General features: G+C 55.8%; 2 protein-coding genes across 9 annotated transcripts in view; one reads left to right on the top strand and one right to left on the bottom strand.

Moving 5' to 3' along the window:
* Nucleotides 1–15,367, top strand: CHRNA2 (cholinergic receptor nicotinic alpha 2 subunit). 4 transcript variants are annotated; one of them, XM_079141283.1, is made up of 8 exons: nt 1–338; nt 2,063–2,252; nt 5,176–5,274; nt 6,290–6,441; nt 6,774–6,818; nt 9,068–9,177; nt 11,622–12,639; nt 13,742–15,367. In XM_079141283.1, the coding sequence occupies exons 3-8, from the start codon at nt 5,202–5,204 to the stop codon at nt 13,865–13,867; spliced, it is 1,524 nt and encodes a 507-aa protein (XP_078997409.1). In that variant the 5' UTR covers nt 1–338; nt 2,063–2,252; nt 5,176–5,201; the 3' UTR covers nt 13,868–15,367. The 4 variants fall into 4 exon arrangements, 3 of the variants coding, with proteins under 3 accessions (XP_078997409.1, XP_078997408.1, XP_078997410.1); XR_013764013.1 differs by lacking the exon at nt 2,063–2,252 and having other exon boundaries at nt 11,627–12,639; nt 13,742–13,880; XM_079141282.1 differs by lacking the exon at nt 2,063–2,252.
* A 115-nt stretch (nt 15,368–15,482) lies between these two features.
* PTK2B (protein tyrosine kinase 2 beta) overlaps nt 15,483–18,992 on the bottom strand; it is a 115,451-nt gene continuing 111,941 nt past the window's right edge. For all 5 annotated transcript variants that reach the window (XM_079141278.1, XM_079141274.1, XM_079141276.1 and 2 more), the window contains 3 exons: nt 18,342–18,479; nt 18,057–18,137; nt 15,483–16,557 (listed from right to left, as the gene is read on the bottom strand). In XM_079141278.1, coding sequence (XP_078997404.1) covers nt 16,342–16,557; nt 18,057–18,137; nt 18,342–18,479 — 435 coding nt within the window. In that variant the 3' untranslated portion in view covers nt 15,483–16,341. The remainder of the gene's footprint in view (nt 16,558–18,056; nt 18,138–18,341; nt 18,480–18,992) is intronic.

Raw genomic sequence — 18,992 nt, forward strand, 5'->3', positions numbered from 1 at the left:
TCCTGGGTCAGGCTTGAGTTTCCCCTGCAGCGCCTGGGCTGGCCTCTCCGCAGTTGCACCTGCACGAAGCTGTCTGACTCCCAGAGCAGGCATCCCAGGAAAACTGACCACTCTGCAGAAGTTCCCAGGAAGCCAAGCTGATCCTCCCGGCAAGTGTCCCTCATTCCAACAGGATGTCTCCTAAACCCCCAGGCTTCCACATCTGACCAAAGAATGAAGTGACCAACTCCACTGCTCCTGCCGCTCTGTTCTGGGGGACTTTGTCAGCTACTCTGAATCTCCAAGCCAGGCTGGTTCCCTGCGTCCCTCAAATGGCCTGTCTTCCTCTGTGACCACAGGTAAGCAGGGTTGCTGTGTTTGTGGGGAGACTGTGATGTGGGTTCCCAGGAATGCTAGCAGGTTGTGGATATTTAGGAGGGGATCTTGTCAGAGTGACAGTAGTTGCCTGCTCCTGGGAAAATTTTTAGCCTCCTGGTTGTCCCTGTCGGGGGCTGTTCAAAACCTGTGTGAGCAATAATGTCTCTGGGCTGCTGCGGATAATTGAGTTTCATGAGCACTGTTTTATGGTACTGAATCTGCTTCTATGTCTTTATTTCTACCACTCACTCTTTTGCTCATTCATTTATTTATGCAATAAATATTCTATAAATCTTACATGAAGATTAACAGCCACCAGTGGTATTTACTGAGTTGGGAGGCAGCAACTCCTTCATGCTGGGATAGCTGGAGGCTGGAGGTGGGGAGGATTCCTGCCTGGGAGGCTGGAAGCGCAGGTGACCTTTAAGAGTGTACCTGACCTTGAGAGGTTAAACTTCTGTGATGCAGAGCAGATCCAAAAGCTGGAGGTACTCTGTCTATCCCTGAAGCACTCCATTTAGAAGGAGAAGCAGTATCACTGCCTCCGATCAAGGGCTCCTTCTGGGGTATGGTATTGCAGTAGCGGAAGAGCTGGGACTCACTGCTTGCTGTGAGGCGTGGGGCTTCTGGACGGCAGAGAGAGGCTGGGGGACCTAAGTGGACTTTCGGGAGAAGGGGTGCTTGTGAAAAGTGCAGACCACGGCCCAGTGGGTGAGAAGCTGAAAAGCAGCTGTAGTGTGAAGACAGATAGGGAATAGGACTCAGGGCATGCTGGCTTCATGGAACCAGGATCCAGGTGGGCGAGAGGCTGCATGGGATGTGGGGTGTGAGGGAGAAGGGTAGACACTGGGAGCGCCAGCCCAATGGCCACGCTGCTGTCTGAGCACTCAGCACTCTGCCACGCCATCTTGTGCAAAGGCTTCTCTGCGCATCCCATTTACCCAGACTTTACAAATAGGAATGTCACCCCTGCTGTCATCCCCTCCCTTAAAACCACCAATCCAGCCATAAGGAGTGTCCGAGTCCAGAGCTCTTTCTCTTTAAATACCTTTGTGGGAGTTGACGCTAATTACTGTCAATTACCTGGAACAATTTCTCCTTTGGTTTCTGGTGACAAATTAATGAAATTATCATAGTGGGCTAATTACAAAGGATGCAAATGTGAGGCATCTTGCAGGACTATATCCTCTGGAGTTGATGGCATCTCATTTGCACATTCTCCCAGAGTCTGAATCTCTCTTTGTCTCTAAATGATGCAGTTTCAGTATGCCTGGATTCCCAATCTCATTAATAAGGGGGAAAAATCTTTTGTTTAATGTATTTAGTTAAAAAGTGAAACAGATTATAACCTTAGAATTTTCAGTCATGATATTGGTTGGAAGGAGGAGTAAGTGGTCTGCACATGGAGAACCCTGGATCCAGGCACACAGGATCTGAGTACCTCGAACTCACAGAGCAGAAGGTGCCCCTTCCTACCTGCAGTTCACCGCCAGCTGGGGCTGGGCTTGGGGCTTGGGGAGAGATGAAGTGAGGAAGACCCAGTCTTCACCCTGAAGGAGCCAGCTCACAACAGGGAATTCTGCTCTTCCCCAGAAGCCTCTGCAGACCGTCGCCCAGTTGTGGGGCCTATGAGAGGCCCCAATGCTAAGGTGATTCCAGGGGAACAAGCTGATTTTGATTTTCATTTACCACTTCACCCACTCAGCAGTTCAGTGACAGTTCAACGTCCAGGCTGCTCTGCCGCCGTGGCCCCCATCCATCTCCAGAACCTCATCATCTTCCCCAGCTGCTGCTCTGCAGGTTAAACACTAACTCCTCGGCCCTCTTCCGCCCAGCCCCAGGCGACCCCATTCTACTTCCTGTTTCTGTGCATTTGATTACTCCAGGTGCCTCATGTAAGTGGGATCATGCTGTGCTTATCCTTTAGTGTCTGGCTTATATCATCCATGTTGTAGCATGTGCCAGAATTTTCCTTCCTAAAAGGCTGAGTGATATTCTGCTGTATGCACACCACACGTTTTGTGTATCCACGCATCTGTTGATGAGCCTGAGTTGCTGCCCCTTGCCCACAGCTGGCCTGGATAACTGTACTCTGTTCAGACGGAGTCTTCCTAATTTTGTGTGAACCCACGAGGTTAGGGAGGACATATCCAAACAGCAGATATTGCTGCCTATAAAAAATGCACCATTGTGTTAATTGATGCAGCTTATAATTGGAAATTTGGGAAATGTGGAAAAGTGTCAAATACAAGTAAAAATGGCTTCTAATCCCTGAGAGAGCAGGTGGTCTATATGTACATAGGAGAAAACGGTTACAAGAGAAAAGAGCGAGATGGCATTGAGAGCTTTCCCTAGAAAAAGGTTAGCTGTGCTTTTTCTTTGCAGAGGGTCTGCTTGGAAGAAGCGCTAGGGGACCCGAGGGCCAGAGACCCTGGACCAAGTCACTCTGCTCACCAGGCAGGTGGGCGCCACACAAACCTTGTGCGGCATTCAGGGCCGTTAGCGTCATAGACGTGTGTATGAAGCTGCATTCCCCTTGGAGCCCTGGAGTGTGACAGAGCAGCTCCTGAGTGGTGCGAGCATGCAGTTATTGTGGGAGGCAACTTCCCAGGGCCAGAACCCCTGTCCCTCCCACATGGGGACCCCTTCTGGGAGAGCTCTCCAGAGCAGCCACCTCTGGGAACCATTTGGGGGACAGGAAGGAAACGTTCCCCTGTAAGAGAGATAGAATGACGCAGGAAGACCCAGGGCAGCATTCAGGTGGTGTGGCGCCAGGTAAGGGGGGCTGGTGGTCAGGGGCAGTATTCTCTCAAGGGAACAGGGGACAATCATAAATCTCAAGTTCCAGCGAGTCTTTGCATTGAAATCTCCTGGGAAAATTGATGTGGGAGGCCTTTTCCCCAAAACACGCCCTGGAAGAGCCTGTTGCAATAAATAAGTCCCAGAAATTCCAGGCAGCTGACACTCACCTCAAGCCCTTCCCACACCCTCTCTTCCCCAGTCGGCACAATCTGTGGCTGTGTGTTGGCACGGAGCCCTGGGGCTTGGACAAGCACAGCAGCCACATGCCCAGCCGGCCACTGCAGGGCTCTGGAGCTTCCAGGAGCACAAACCACCCCGCTTGCTCCCTGCCCCTGTCCTGGAGGTCGGCAGGGTGAGAGAAGGCAAGCCCTATCTCATGGATAAACCAGAAGCCCAGCAGGGCCTAGTGACTTGGTCAGGACCTAAGACCACATTCGCAACCTCCAGGCTGGTTCTCTTTTCCTGCCAAGAGGAAAGAAGGGCGCAGTGTGATGGGTCTGGGGAGAAGCAGAGGATCATGGGTGATGTCTGGACCCATTGCTGCCATATTGGGGCGAGGAGGACTGAGAATGAGAAGGTGGCTTCATGACTCCATTAATGATCATTCTAGTTCCTCGGGTATGTGGTGGTTTACATTTTTAAAGCATTCTTTAATCCATGTTCTCTTTCAAAAAAATTTTTTTTTTAGAAATTGTGGTTAAAATACACATAACATAAAATTGACCATTGGTGTCATTTACCACAATCAAAACACTCTACACCCATCACCACTACCTCATTCCAGAACATTCTCCTCATCCCCAAAGGAAGCCCTGCTCCCACAGCTGGTGCTGAAGGCCAGCGCTATGTCTCTGCACTAAATATGCAAAGTGCACCCAAACAGAAGGTGTCTTCTCTGCCAATAGAAATGGCTCTTTTTTTTTTAAATGCTAATTTGGATGTGTCGACTTTTAAAGGTAATACTTAACATGTTACCTTAGAGACACGTTTTAAACCACACATGACATAAAATAGGACATGAACTTAAAATACTGCGTCCCTCAACTCTCACTGCCCTTACAAGTCCAGTAGCTCAGACATCCCTGGCACTGTGCCCATCTCACCGCTAGAGCCTTTGGCTCCGGGTTCTGCCCGAACCGCCATCCCCACGGTCTGAGAGTCCGCTACTTCGTATCAATCCAGAAGGTGCTTATTTTTTAGTAACAGCATTTTCAAGCTGTACTCCACGTATCATAGAATCATCCTTTAGAAACGCACCGACTGGTCAATTTTAGTATCTTCCCCGAACTGTACAACTATCCCCGCTGTGTATTTCCAGGGCTTTCTCGTTGCCCCAGAAGGAAACCCAGCGATGACTAAGCAACCCCTGTACAGCCTCCGTCCCAGATCCACTTCCTATAGTCTTTAGTCTCCGGGGAGTTTCCCGCCCTGGACTTCCCACACCGAAGGCCTCATCCGTGGGGGGCTCCTGTGGCTGGCCCCTCTGAGTCTGGGCTGTTCCCAGGCTTCCCCCGTGACACAGCGCCAGCTCCTCATTCCTCTCTGGCTGAATCGCAGTCTGCTGCATGGGTACCGCGCTTTTTCACCTGTTCATAATCTGGTGGACATTTGGGCCACTTGCACCGTTTGGTTACTGTGACTAGTACCTGTCTTCTTCTGTTGGCTGCCCTTGGCTGTGGGATTATCCCCATTTTATAGACCAGGCACTGAGGCCAGAGTGGTGCTGCCCCTGGTGGGTCAGCCTTGTCTGAGAGCCACTGGCTGATGCTGGGAAGAGGAAGACACTGATTCCTCAGCAGAGCAGGGGACAGTCCAGGAGCCCTGTGCTCCTGGCAGGCCTTCTACCCACTCCTGGGAGTGTCACGGAGGCATGGTTTAGGGCCCCTCCCTGGCTTTGGACACGTTTGGCAGAAGAAGCCTGGCAGAATTCAGTGGCCCCCTGCCACGCCAGCCTGGTGACGCCCTGCCAGGTCAGACCCACGGCAAACCTGGACCTGCTCTCCTTCTGATGTGCAGGGGAAGCCAGACCCTCCTCTGAAACCATGGGCCCCTCCTGTCCTGCACTGCTGTCCTGGAGGAAGCTTGGCCTGTGGTGGCCCCTCCTGCTCCCGGCAGGTGAGTGGCTGCCTTACCCTTCGCACCTGTGCACTCGCATGCGGGTGGGGGATCTCTCGCAGGTGGACTCGTTTCAGTCCTCAAGGCTGCAAGGATGTTAGAGGTCAGGAGCTGGTGCCCGGTTCCACAGGGAGAAGGCGGAGGGGCTGTCATAGTATTAACAGCTGTGTCACCTTGAATGTCCCCAGCTTCCGTGTTGCTCATCTGCCAAACACGAGTAGCACTGTGGACCTCCCAGAGCTATTGTGGGGATGGAAGGAAAGCCTGCACCTAGCACCTGGGCCCCGATGGCCACTCAGGACACACGCGTGGTGGCTGTTGTCCTTGCGGGCTTTCTGTCCCCGATGGTGCTGCTGCGTTCTGGATCTGCAGCAGTAGTTCTCCATTTGCTCAGGCCGCAGACGCTCGAGTGCCGAAGCTGTTTGCAGAGTAGTGACAACTAGCCGAGAGATCTGGAGTGCTTTGCCCAGCAGGGAGAAGCGGCAAGCGCCGGTGGTTTAGGAATGACTCAGGGAGGTGTCCTCAGTGGCAGAGGGCCCTGGCTGGCACTGGTGGTTCCTCTGACCAGTGGGTGGGGATGAACGCTGCGCACTGCCAGGCTCGCTGTCATGGGGGGACCCTCCCTGTAGCTCACGCCTCACGGACCAGGGGTCTGCCCCATATCCCCGGCCCTCAGGGCTCCTGGGATGGGGGCTGGGTCTCCCCTCTTGGTCTGTCTCCCCACTCTCCCCGGCTGCAGTGCCTGTCCCCTGGCTTTCTTATCTAACACCAGAAAGGTACTGATGTCCAGGACTGATGAGGGTGAGACCTGGTTTCACCGCGTCCTGGTGCCGTGCAAAGCTCTGGTGGACATTGTCACCGCGAGTCCCCTGCAGGCTGTGGGGTGGGATCTGGAGTCACATCGCTCCTGACCCATGAGCAAGCTGGTGCTCAGCGAGGTCGGTGGCCTCTGCTGGGTGGGAAGCCACGTGCCCGCTGCCTCCTGGAGCCCCTCCTCTTCTGTCCCTCCCCGCAGTTCTGGCGCAGCCTGGCTCCCGCACCCAGGCCGAGGACCGCCTCTTCAAACACCTCTTCGGGGACTATAACCGCTGGGCGCGGCCGGTGCCCAACACCTCGGACGTGGTGATCGTGCGCTTCGGACTGTCCATCGCCCAGCTTATCGACGTGGTGGGCCTGTCCCTCCCGCCCCGGGCTCTTCCTCTGGGTCCCCCTCCAGCCCAGCCCCCAGCCACCTCCATCACAGCGGGACCTCAGCCCGTTCCTGCTGAGCTGCTGCAGCCCCACCCTGGCCCGGGGTCCCCTTCCAGGGCACCATGGGGCAGCAGTGCTGGGTTTTCTTTTGTGGGTTTTCTGAAGAATCCAAGTGCCAGTGGCGTGCTGGAGGGACGGCTGGGCTTGGGTGTCATGCAGAGGTTCTTCCTGGGAGTGGGGGTCCCCACAGCCCCTCTTGCTCACCCTGTCCCTGGACTCTGCTGCCCTCACTCTCTCTTACTGGCCAGGATGAGAAGAACCAGATGATGACCACCAACGTCTGGCTGAGGCAGGTGAGGGGCTCTCCCTGACGCTGCCCCTTTCCCTGGCGAGGGGTCCTGCAGTAGCAAGCCGCTGAATTCACAGTGGGGCATCTTACCACTTGGGTCTTCTGCAAGCCATCTGCTTGCAAGTGTCCTTTCCAGAGGGCTGTGCTCGCGTGGCCAGGCTCTGAGTCCCATGTCACCTGTGAGAGAGCCAGCGATGCCTTTCTTGGAAAGGGACATTTCATAGTCCTTGCTGATTGAGGACAGTCCACACTGCCATCAAAACCCCATGGAGGTCTCCTTCTGCCCACGTTACTGAGAAACGAGAAGCAGGGTGCAGCTGGACCTGTAAAGGGGCGCCCAGGTGTGCCCAACTCTGAGCCCCAGAGAACACCCAGTGTCCATGTCTGTGCTGCCTGTAAAACAGCCCCAAAGTTCAAGTCATGAAAGGTCATCCTATTTGTAGTTTCATGGCCAGGAGTTTGAGTGATTTCCTCTGCTTTGCGTGGTGACTACTTGGTAACATCTGGCTGGTGGCTGTCCTGTTCTGGAGGATTGAAGACAGCTTTGCTAACACAGCAGGGGTGTTTGGAAGGTTCTGGAAGGCTCTGGAAGGTTCTGAAAGGCTGGACCTGACTGGGCTCTTCGCCCTGTCCAGGACCTCTCAGGGTTTTTCCCTGCAGTGTCCCCAACAGGGGAGTCAGATTTCTACCTGTGGCTCAGGGGTCCCAGAACGAGAGTCCCCAGAGACAAAAGTGGATGCTGCTGGTCTCTCGTGGCCTGACTGTGCTCAACATCCATCTCGTCATATGCTATAGGCTAGGGCAGTACAGGGTACAGCTAGATTCAGGGAGGGACCAGCGATCCCCTCCCTCAGTGGAAGGAGAACCAAACAGCACGTGGCCCTCTTTGATGGGCCGCTCCTAGAGGCAGACTTGGGGACACAGGTCTCATTACCTTACCCCTCCTGTTCTGTCATGCCTCTCTGAAGGCCCCGACGTGGAGGTGGTAGAGAGTGTGAGAAAGAGGAGCTGGCGCCCTGCCCACCACGCTCACTCCCCACCAGCACCTGGCTGTCCCTGTTGCAGAGGTTCACACGCAGAGAGGCACCACCAGAATGTTGACTGGCCTCTCTGTTTGAGTCCTTTGAAGAGGGGCCTGGCTCTCACCCTTTCTGAAAGTCCTGTCCCTCCAGGGCCCCTGATGGTGGTGGGCTGTGATGTGTCAGCTACTCGGTTTTAAATTAGATGCTTGGCCCAGGGCTCTGAGCGGGTCCCTTCTGAGGCTGTTCTCCCTGACCTGTCGGAGGGTCAGAAGGCTCATCTTCACAGATGTGCCAGCTGGGGACCCCAGAGCAAGGAAGGTACTGTGTGTGTGGTCTCAGGCCCAGAACCTAGGTCACCACAGTTGTCCTCGGGGTCTGGTCACCTGGGCCAGGGGCTGGGTGGGAGGCAAGAAATAGCACGCCCGGTGGTGGGAGCTGGTCGTCAATCCATCGCCACCTCTGACTAGCCTGTGACGTTGGGCAAGCTGCATAGCTTCTCTGAGCCTCACTTTCCTCATCTGTAAAATGAAAGTGATTCCTTCTCCTACCACATGCCTGAGGGCATTAATATGCCCCAACTTGACGTGGGTACCCCAAAATGATGGTTGAACCTGAAAACGTGACAGATGGAAGAGAGAGAGAATAAGAATCTGATTTGGGGGGAGAAACACAGATTGGCTTGGATGTGATTTGTGGGAAGCAAGAGTGAGGCCAGAGCGTGCCCTGCTTCCTTCTGGCCCCTGGGCGGGGAGGTCTCTGGAACCTGGTTTGAAGGTCACAGATAGCTCCCTGCCTCCGCTGTAAGCCTCTGGCATGAGGCTTTTCACCCCTGTGATCCTCAGCGTCCTCATCTGTTCAATGGGGAATCACTTCCCTGGCCGGCTGTCCCTGCAGGCTCTTCCTAGATGGAGAGTCTAAAACACCCTTGTAAACCGTGATGCGCTGAAATGTGACTTCAGCACAGATGCCTGCAACGGCGCACTGGAGTGGTCAGCTGGGAGGCAGGCTGGGGACCAGAGGACTTGCTGCCTGCCTGGGATTGGGCTACTAAGGTTGGGGCAAAGCGAGGAGGGTGTTCATCTGGGAGAGTTTGCTGGTTCCCTGGTCAGAGCCCTTTCCTGGCCCTTTTCCTCTGTTCTGAGGGACTCTGGGGGCTCCTGGATCCCACAGAGCAGCCTCGGTTGCGGAGGCCCCTCCCTGGCACTGCAGCGAGGTGGCCTCCCCTGCACAGGAGTGGAGCGACTACAAACTGCGCTGGAACCCAGCTGATTTCGGCAACGTCACCTCCCTCCGGGTCCCTTCAGAGATGATCTGGATCCCTGACATTGTCCTCTACAACAAGTAGGAAGCCATGGGAATCTGGGTAGACCCCCCTAGGGGCGGCAAGGGGACCTGGCGGGCTGCGTCACTTCCCTCTCAGTGCTTAGCAGAGAACCCCCGTCTCTGTGTGCTTTAATCCTTTGGTTCTGCTCTCTCCCTCTTATGCACCAACATTTACTGAGCGCTGAGTGTATACTCATTTCCAGCACCGTGCTAGTGGGACAAAAATTTGCCTATTCTGAGTATTTGAAAAATGTGGTTCAGGCTCTCTAACAATGCCTTAAGAGTTGAAATTTTGAAGGATGGCAATTTCGTCCGACCAGGTAAGGAGCATCCTACGGTAGCACCTTTGAAGAACAAACTCACTGGGTATGTTTTTTCTTTAATCCTGTTATTTTATACTTGCCTTGGATTCAAGACCAAAAAGGATCCATCTCACCATAACGATGAGAAGCTGGAGGGCGGGGGAAGTCTCCAGAGAGTCCCAGTGGGCAAAAATCAATTAATTAAGATACTTTTTGATAGAAGAAATAGAAATCTAGACTTTGATTTCATTTGTTTGGCATCAGGTAATTCTTCATTGAGAGATCACGAAGTTAAAATTCAAAAGATGGTGTTACAATGTCTAAAAAATGCTTTCTAAAGCAGGGCTCTAAGGAGCACTGCGGCTTCTGTGAGATGTGAATACCTATGGCCACGTTTTGGGCCACATTGTATGTCTGTCACCCCCCCACTCCAGGGCCTTTGGAAGCCACCAGAGCCCAATAGCACTTTAAAAGCTGTTGGAAGTCCTGCGGCCGCGTTGCGCAGCTTCCCCGGCACTTCCCGATCCATGGGACCCTACTTTAAAAATGCTGTTTTTTTGAACAATGAAACGGGGCGGGGGGGGGGGGGGGGTCCGTTTCTGGATTCTGTGTCTCCAGGCAGGTCAGTGGGGAGCAATGACAGGGCCCTACACCGTCCAGTAAGGGCAGGCCCAGCACCCTCTCACATAAGCCGCCTTGGTAAACAAACAACTTACCACCAGGTGGCCTGCCGGTCTGACACCACAGGTGCCCAGGGTTTTGCTGCCTCATGCCCCCACCCCATTACTCTGCCCGGGAGCTGGCACCCAGGCCGGTCCAGTTTCTGCTTCCTGTACATCTGGAGAGATATGAGCAAAGTCCTAAGGTCAGATATAACTTTAAGTTTTAGGATTGTCAATAAAGCCTTGGCCACTACGGCTTGATTATCACAAGAAACTCTTCTGATAAGACAAAAATCCAGTCCAAACTTCTGGGGACGCTTACAGAAGCGTTGGCTCCACCCAGACTCTCCACTCCCAGTTCATAGGCCGCCAATCAACAGAATTGTTCCTTCCCCGAGATGGGTGTGTGTTGCCATCTAGTGGTAACTACGTGAAATGACCAAAGTTTTTAATTTTTTTTTTTTTTTTTTTTTTTTTTTTTAACTTTTCACCTGATGTATTTGTTAGTCTCTTTCAAAAGTCCCTGTTTCCAACCAGCCTATCTCTCTACCCTGGAACTATTCCATGGGAAACTCCCTTATATTCTGATTCCCTGGACTTTAGAACTGACCATGGGAAGGGAAGGGGAAGTTGAACCCACTGCACCAGTGCCCAGGGGAACTCAGGGACTCAGGATTCCAAGAAGTCCTGCCTGACTGGTCACCATTGTTCCAGTGTCCCCAGGTGGCCCCAGGGAGCACTGTGAAGCTTGCCCCTGGTCCCCGCTGTTTCCTGTCGCTGCAGGACTCTGCTGTGGGGCTTCCCTCCTTCTCTTGGCTGAGTCCTCCCAGAGGACTCCAACCAGTCTCCTGCTGGTGCCGAGCTGCCTCCTTTATCTTGAGGTCCGGAGCCTGTCTCATCCCCTGTGGCTCACCCAGGGCAGGGATCCCAGCTCCCTTTCCTGGGGTGGGGTCCTAGTGGATGAGTTAGATGCATGGACTCTGGGAAGTTTCCTCACTAGCAAAAATCTTAGGTCTCTTTTGAGCAAAGAACAAAAGAACCAGGTGGAAAAGTCATGATTTTCCCCCTGAGAGGCTGCTTGCTCACGTCTGCTGGGGAGGGAAAGTACACTCCCAAATCTCCACCCTAAAATAGTAAATGAATAAAAACAAGCAATCGAACTACATACATCCCATGATCTCAAATGTGCAATACCATTAGAATCACGGTCTCCACGACAGTAGAATGGACCTGAGACCGTTTAACATCAAAATGTTAATAGTGGGTATTTTAAAAATTCTTGGGACTTTCCAGTTTTCTTCACTCCAACTTTTGCAATTAAAATAACAATAGATGGAAAGAAAACGGAAGCACGTCTGTCTCCTGGGGAGATTTTGGATCCTCGCAAAACACAAGCCGCTTGGCCTGCGGAGAGCTGCCTCGTGTGGGGGTTGCTCTCTGCCGCAGTCTGGTGGGGGCGGGTGGGTGTGCGGGGCCCGCAGCTCTCTCCTCTCCGCAGTGCAGATGGGGAGTTCGCAGTGACCCACATGACCAAGGCCCACCTCTTCTCCACGGGCACCGTGCACTGGGTGCCGCCCGCCATCTACAAGAGCTCCTGCAGCATCGACGTCACCTTCTTCCCCTTCGACCAGCAGAACTGCAAGATGAAGTTTGGCTCCTGGACCTACGACAAGGCCAAGATCGACCTGGAGCAGATGGAGCAGACGGTGGACCTGCAGGACTACTGGGAGAGCGGCGAGTGGGCCATCATCAACGCCACGGGCACCTACAACAGCAAGAAGTACGACTGCTGCGCCGAGATCTACCCCGACGTCACCTACGCCTTCGTCATCCGCCGGCTGCCGCTCTTCTACACCATCAACCTCATCATCCCCTGCCTGCTCCTCTCCTGCCTCACCGTGCTGGTCTTCTACCTGCCCTCCGACTGCGGCGAGAAGATCACGCTCTGCATCTCCGTGCTGCTCTCGCTGACCGTCTTCCTGCTGCTCATCACCGAGATCATCCCGTCCACCTCGCTGGTCATCCCGCTCATCGGCGAGTACCTGCTCTTCACCATGATCTTCGTCACGCTCTCTATCGTCGTCACGGTCTTCGTGCTCAACGTGCACCACCGCTCGCCCCGCACCCACAGCATGCCCCGCTGGGTGCGGGCGGCCCTGCTGGGCCGTGTGCCCCGGTGGCTGCTGATGAGCCGCCCTCTGCCACCCGTGGAGCCCCACGAGTCCCCAGGCCTGAAGCTCGGCCCGTCTTGTCACTGGCTGGAGACCAGTGTGGATGCAGAGGAGAGAGAGGAGGCAGAGGAGGAGGAGGAAGGCAGATGGGTGTGTGCAGGCTGCCCGGCCCCCTCCATGGGTGTCCTCTGTGGCCGTGGACATCTGTACCCAGGGACCCCAGGGCCCAGGACAGAACCTTCCTCTGGGGAGCGTGAGATCTTGCTGTCGCCTCGCATGCAGAAGGCCCTGGAAGGTGTGCACTATATTGCTGACCACCTGCGGTCCGAGGATGCCGACTCTTCGGTGCGTTGGGCCCGGGTGAGGGGCTCCCCTGGGTGACTCTACCAGCTTAGCTGGGAACCATCCCACCTCAAGGTGTTAGCTGGACCAACCTGGTCCCCTCCTTGAGGGCTGGTCTTCCTCAGGCATGGCCCCAAAGAGTCTGGAATCAGTTGTGAGAGAGAACATCCAGCTGGCAGCTCTTGGGACACTTGTTGGCAGGAGGTCAAGAATGCCTTGCCAGGGCTGGGGACATAGCTCAGTTGGTAGAGTGCTTGCCTTGCAAGCACAAGGCCCTGGATTCAATCCTCAGCACAGCAAAAAAAAAAAAAAAAAAAAAAAAAAAAAAAAAAAAACTCCCTGCCCAGGCTCACTGGGAGACTCTGCAGTGCCACGCTCATGCCACCACCTTCAGGAGCTGGCAGGGGTTTAGGACGGATGGGGGCATCAGGAGAGCCCCAGGGAGCTGGCCCCTGCAGCTGTGGCCTTCTTCTTTTGTGCTGGGTGGTCTCCTCCTTGCTCATGGGGGCTTTTGTGAAATTCACGATTTGCCCGGGAACCCTGTGGACTCGGTTGGACCAGGCTGGGCCCATCCACAGCCCCTGTCTTACCCAGCGCTCAGCATTAGAATTCTCTTATCAACCTAGAGAAGGATGAACGGCTGGAGAGGATTGCTGGGTGGCCTTGTTGAGTGGATAAGAAAATTAATCATTAATGTGGGAGCCGCTAGGCATCCAGATCCCTGGCCTGGGCTGTGAGTCCAAGCTCCACAAAGCCCACCCACCCCCCAGCCTGCCCTGAGTCACACTACCCCACCTACCGCCTTCTCTGCATTGAAATCACTGCAGCCCCTGGGAGGGTCCATCTCCTTAGTCTCTGTACCAGAACTTGTGAGCCCTGGCAGTGTGGAGGGCGAGATGGGAAGGACTCAGGGAGGGTGGTGTGGGACTTGGGTCAGCCCTGCTTCTCCTCCTGCCCATCTCTGCACCTGTGCTGATCTTGGTTTCCCCCTGGGTCTCAGGCGGCGGTTGCTGCAGCCCTATGGTCATCCCTGTGGGGGCCAAGCATGGGAGGAGCTCTTCCTGAGGCCTGGCCTCTGTCACCGTGAGCCCATTTCTCCCTCCAGGTGAAAGAAGACTGGAAGTGTGTCGCCATGGTCATCGACAGGATCTTCCTCTGGCTATTTATCATCGTCTGCTTCCTGGGAACCCTGGGGCTCTTTCTTCCTCCATTCCTGGCTGGAATGATCTGATGTCATGTCCCTTGTGTTGGCTCCAAGGCAGCCCTGCCAGCCACCTATGACCGCCTTTAACTGCAGCTGCCTCCGAAGTGCCCTTGGGGGCCAGCGCCATCTGCCTGCAGGGCCTCTGTGGAGAGAGCACTGGCAACGAAGGTCTTCCTGGACACTTCATTTGGACGCTACTGAGCCTAGTGCTTGGAATCTGCTAGAGGAGCTAGAAAAGATGAAGGACTTTGCCCTGCAGAAGGGTCACGCAGGGGGACACAGGGGTGGGACCAGGACAAAGAGAAACAATATGGCCTTGAAGGAGGGGCACATGGGGACCTTTACAGAAGGAGTGGGGAGCAGGCCCGGTGAGGGATGATGCCAGGGAGGGGGGCCTTCCCATCCACCTGGAAGCACCTTCAGCACCCCAAGGGCTTCCCCCAGGCATCAGGCCTCCCTCTTCCTTGCAAAGTGGCCGTCAGAACTCAGGGCTGCTGCTGTGGGGCGCCACGTGCCCATGAATGTGCAGGGGACAAACTGGAAAGGCTCCCGGGTAGTCTTCTTCCACAGCACCCTGCTCCCTGCTGGGTCTGCAGTCTGCACACCTCACTGGGAAGTCATCTCCGCTTCCAGCTCCTTCAGTTCTGAGCTCACAGCCCGGGCCTTGCCTTTTATTTTTCTCTCCTTCCCTGGACCTAACCCAGGGTGAGGGGAGTCAGCACTCATTTGTTCTGAGGGGAAAAACTGAACCTTGTTTTGGGCTCTACAGCTGCTGGGTGATGCCAATGTCCTGGGGGTGTCCCTCCAGCCTGCCCTTCCTGTACTTCCCAGAGCCCCGCCATGTCTGACCTGCTCTGGACCATTCTGTGCTGCTTGTAGAACAGGGAGCCCAGTGGGTGGAGCCGCTCCTGAGCTCTGTCCAGTCCCTGAGGGCAGGACCTCAGCAGCCATCAGAGGTGTACAGCAAGCCATCCAGTGTGGAGACCCCAGGCAGGAAGCAGAGTAGGGCGGATTTCTGCTTCCCCCTCCATCTCGAGTCCTCTCCTTCTGAACCTCCCTCCTCCTGGCACATCAGGAAGAATCCTACCTGTGACCCTGGCCCAAGCCCTGCTCCCCAGTTCTCTCCTGAGACCCCCACTCAGTGGCCCCTCTGGCCTCACTCCTCCCTGCTCTTGTGAATGTAGCCCCTGCCCCGCTCTCCCTCCCTGTCTCTCCGTCTAGTGCAGGCTCCTGAGGTGATCTCCGGGGATCTACAGGGATGTTCCTTGTGTTATTCTTGTCTCCTGTCCATCTCGCATGCGAGTAAAGTGGTTAGACAAAGCCAAGTCAGCTGCTCCTTCAACTGTGTGGGGGTCTGGGTACAGTTGGAAGAGGATGCCACATGAATGGAACTGCCCTGGGTCCCTTCTGGAAAGTGGCCCTTGAGTCAAATGCCCTGCAGTCCACTTGGGGGCAGAAGGGCTGGGGCATACTGGTGCCAGATATCACCAGGCACTTTCCTTGGCCGAGGCCCAGAGTGGGGCAGCCCTTGATCTGCACCCAGCAAGGACCATCCATCTCTTCCAGGGCTGTGGTTCGTGGCCAGCCTTCTCCTCCCACAAAGGGCGGATCAAACGAACACCACCATCAAACAGACCACAAAGCAAATGGTACGAGTTTAATTCAACCACAAATCTGATAGAAAGAAGGTAAAAGAAGGCTCAACACAAACACTTGAGAAAGGAAGGGCTCAGATGAGAAAAGGAGGGGAGGAGAGGAGGAGTAAGAAAAAGGCGGGGAAAAGCAAAGGAAGAAAGAGCGGAGACCGCCAGGGAGAGAGCAGGCTGTGGTCCGAGTCCAGTCCTGGCCTCCGTCTCTCTGCCCCTTCCCCTGATACTCGGCATGATGACAACTCAGTGTCCTGTGCCAGAATTCCCCATCAGTTTGTTCTTGGACGATGTCCCAGATCCCCCATTAGGAGGGGACCCAGCTGTCAGTCCAGATCAAACTCACATTAAATAAATTCAAATATACACTGTACAAGAAAGCCAGGCCACCCCTCATCTTACAAGCCTCCTGACCCCCCAAAATAAGGCCCTTCCCTGGCCCCTCTGTGCATCAGGGGATCCCCGAGGGCTGAAGAGGAAGGAGAAGAAATAGCTTGGCTCCCATATGGGCCTGCCATGTCCATGCATAAAGCCATGTCGGCTGCTAGGGACCCACTGTGACCCCGTGAGGCTCCAGCACCCAGGCTGGGGTGGGAGGGAGTGGCTGACGGCAACAGTGTCCCCTCTGAACCATGCGCGTCACCCGCCCCTGCAACCATACCCAGAGTCCCCTCCATTCGGCTGTGGCCTGAGCAGCACAGTCTGGGGTGGGTGGGGAGGGGGTCGTGCAAAGTGGTGAGGGAGAACCTCCCACCCCCGGGCCTTCCCTGAGAAGACCACGTGACCAAAGGCAAGGCAGGGGAGGTGCGCGACAGGTGGGGGCGGAAGACACGGGCGGGTGGCCCCCGCCGTCGGTCACTCTGCAGGCGGGTGGGCCAGGTTGGCCAGGACCTTGGCCTGGTCCACAGCGTCCAGCAGGTTCTTGGCGTCCACGGCCAGGGCGTGGGAGGCCGTGAGCATCTGCCGTTTGCACTCCTCGCTCAGGGAGGTCACGGCGTTCTGCTGCGCCAGCCGCATCTTGTTGATGAGGTCTGCCAGGTCCTTGTTGAGCAGCTTCTGGGTCCCCTCAATCTGTAGGAAGAGCACAAGGAGAGGCGGGGGCTCGGCTGGGGGAAGGGTGTTGGCTGAGGTCGTCAGAGCCCCTGGGGACCAGGGGGTCCAGGCCTGGCTGAATCCAGCCCTCCGACAGGTTGAGGCCGGCCACCCAGCCCCAGCCAGTCATGTGCCCGCCTGGCCTGCCCCACCCAGAGGCCCTCCGGTCACAACGACATCCTCACACCATCAGGATTCAAGTGGACGGTCAGGGCCCAAGAGAGGGACCCGTTGTCTGACCGTCAGTGTCAAACCAAGAGGTCTGGGACTTTCTTTTTTTTAAACCGCCACAGGCCCAGAGCCTAGCACACTGAGCGCACAGCACACAGGAGATGTTTGCAGAGCGAGCCATCCCTGGGGTAAGCAGCTGTCACCTCAGACCTGCACTCTCATCAGGAAATTTGCCCAGGAGGCTGGCTAGGTCCCTGGTGGCCATCTCAGCCCTCCGGTGGTACCTGCGCAGCTGGGACCCTCTGTGGGCTATTGCTGCCACCCAGAGGGAGGCTGAGGAACATCCCAAATGCTCCCGCCCTGTCCTGTCTTGAGCAGCAGATGGTGGGGAGGTGGCGCCACGTGACCCGTGACCTGTAGCTGACCGGCTGACAGGAGGGAGGCAGGGATCACAGGGCTCCCTGGGAGGTCCACATTTGGTTTCCAGACAGACAACTGACAAATGTCCAGTGGCCCTGGATCAGCTTCCCTACGGCTGCAGTAACAGATCACAAACCTAGCAGCTTAGAAAAGCACAGGCTGGCTCTCCTATGGTTCTGTGGGTCGGAAGCCAAGGTGTCAGCCAGAGCTGGTGGGTGTCCCCTGCCTTCCCTGGGGTTCAGGCTGCGCCCTCCAGAAGTGCAGCACTCTGACTCGACTTCTGTCCGCACAGCCCTTCTCTGACCCTGCCCTTCTGCTGCCCTTTAATGAGGACGCAAGCCCACCTAGATGATCCACATAGTCTCCATATCTCAAGCTTCTTACACTGATCACATCTGCAAACCCCCTTTAGCCCTGTAAGATAACTCGTCCACAGGTCCCAGGGATTAGGATGTGGGCATCTTTGGAGGCCATGACTGTGCCTGCCAAGGACCATGTCAGCAGGACACCCAGTGGGCTTCAGTGATGGCTCAGGATCTCAGTGACATGTTCACCTTGACCTTAGTCCAGAGGGTGAGTGGATAAAGGATAACAGGTGGGGAGGGGAGGAAGGCGTGTCCTCTTGCACATTCACAGTGAGAATTCACAGCATCATGAGACCCGGACTAGGAAATTCACCCCAGCAGCTGACCAGGTCCCTGGGGGCCTCTTGGCCCTCTGGTGATGGCTGCTCAGACATGCTATGCAGCCTCCTGCTGGGGACTCAGTGGGCAGAAATGAGGCTGCCCATGTAGCCCTGGTGGCCTCTTCTGGAAAATACAACTAGGGACAGGCGGAGGCACAGGGGAGAAGTGACAGACTCACACCCTCGGGGAGGAGACACTTACCTCTGTCCTTGAAGACGATGGCAAGGAGGGCAAGAGGTCATCCACACTCCCAATGAGCTTCCTCAGGGTCAGCCCCACGTTCTGAGGAGAGGAAGAGCAGGGCAGCTGTTACCGCTTGCTTTTCTCTTTTCCAGAAAGCCGTGTTTGCTCTGGCGAGAGTACTTCTGGGGTGGTGCTCGCCCTGCGAGTTCCAGGAGCTAACATCCTTTTCACCACGGTGGGGACACCGCCGGCCCCCAGGGTGCACAGCCCCACTGCCTCAGGCCCCCACGCCCCGGCTCTCACCTTCACCACCACCACGTAGCGCTCGGGGGGCAGTTGGCCGAGCTCATTCTTGAGATCCAGCACCGCCCGCACCAGCTCCATGACGTTGAGGTACACCAGGTCGTCGGTCCGGTCCAGGTTGGCCGTGGGCTGGATGGACTAAGGGAAAGAAGCGGACGGGGACCCGGGAAGACCTTGCTGTCGCTGCCGTTCTTTCATGGGTAGGCCTCTCCGCCACCAGCCCACCAGGAAAGGCCTCTTTTGAGGAGTAATAGTGACCTGTCCTGGGGCGTGTCCCTCCCTTCTGCTTCCAGGGCCGTGGCTCTCCAGCAGGGGCCTAGCCACGTGCTGGTGGCCTCACACCAGACCAACTGGACCTGGCCTTGGGGTCCAGGTCGCTCTGTGCTCCTCAGATGATTCTCACGGGCAGCTAACGGCGAGAACCACGGTTCTAGAGCAAAGAATACCTGTGGCCACCCGGCTACCGCAAGGACAGGGGTGTGCTGGAAGCTTGGAGGGAGGCTCGAGAGAGAGAGGGGCCACTCCCCGTCCCCAGGGCTGCACCGAGGAGCTTTCCTCCAGGCCAGGCAGTGGAGACCAGGCAGTGGAGACGGGAGACCGCCTCTTCCCCTGCTCTCACGGGAATTAGCTGTGGAGCCCTGGGCAAGGCAC

Source organism: Sciurus vulgaris (assembly GCF_902686455.1).
Source record: "Sciurus vulgaris genome assembly, chromosome: 5".
In the NCBI taxonomy this organism is placed as follows: domain Eukaryota; kingdom Metazoa; phylum Chordata; class Mammalia; order Rodentia; family Sciuridae; genus Sciurus; species Sciurus vulgaris.

What these genes read in the sequence shown, in the direction of transcription:
- CHRNA2 (XM_079141283.1), top strand. Translation starts at nt 5,202, where the DNA reads ATGGGCCCCTCCTGTCCTGCACTGCTGTCCTGGAGGAAGCTTGGCCTG. An exon ending in GACATTGTCCTCTACAACAA is followed by an intron (nt 9,178 to 11,621) that starts GTAGGAAGCCAT and finishes TCCTCTCCGCAG; the next exon opens with TGCAGATGGGGAGTTCGCAG. An exon ending in CCGAGGATGCCGACTCTTCG is followed by an intron (nt 12,640 to 13,741) that starts GTGCGTTGGGCC and finishes TTCTCCCTCCAG; the next exon opens with GTGAAAGAAGACTGGAAGTG.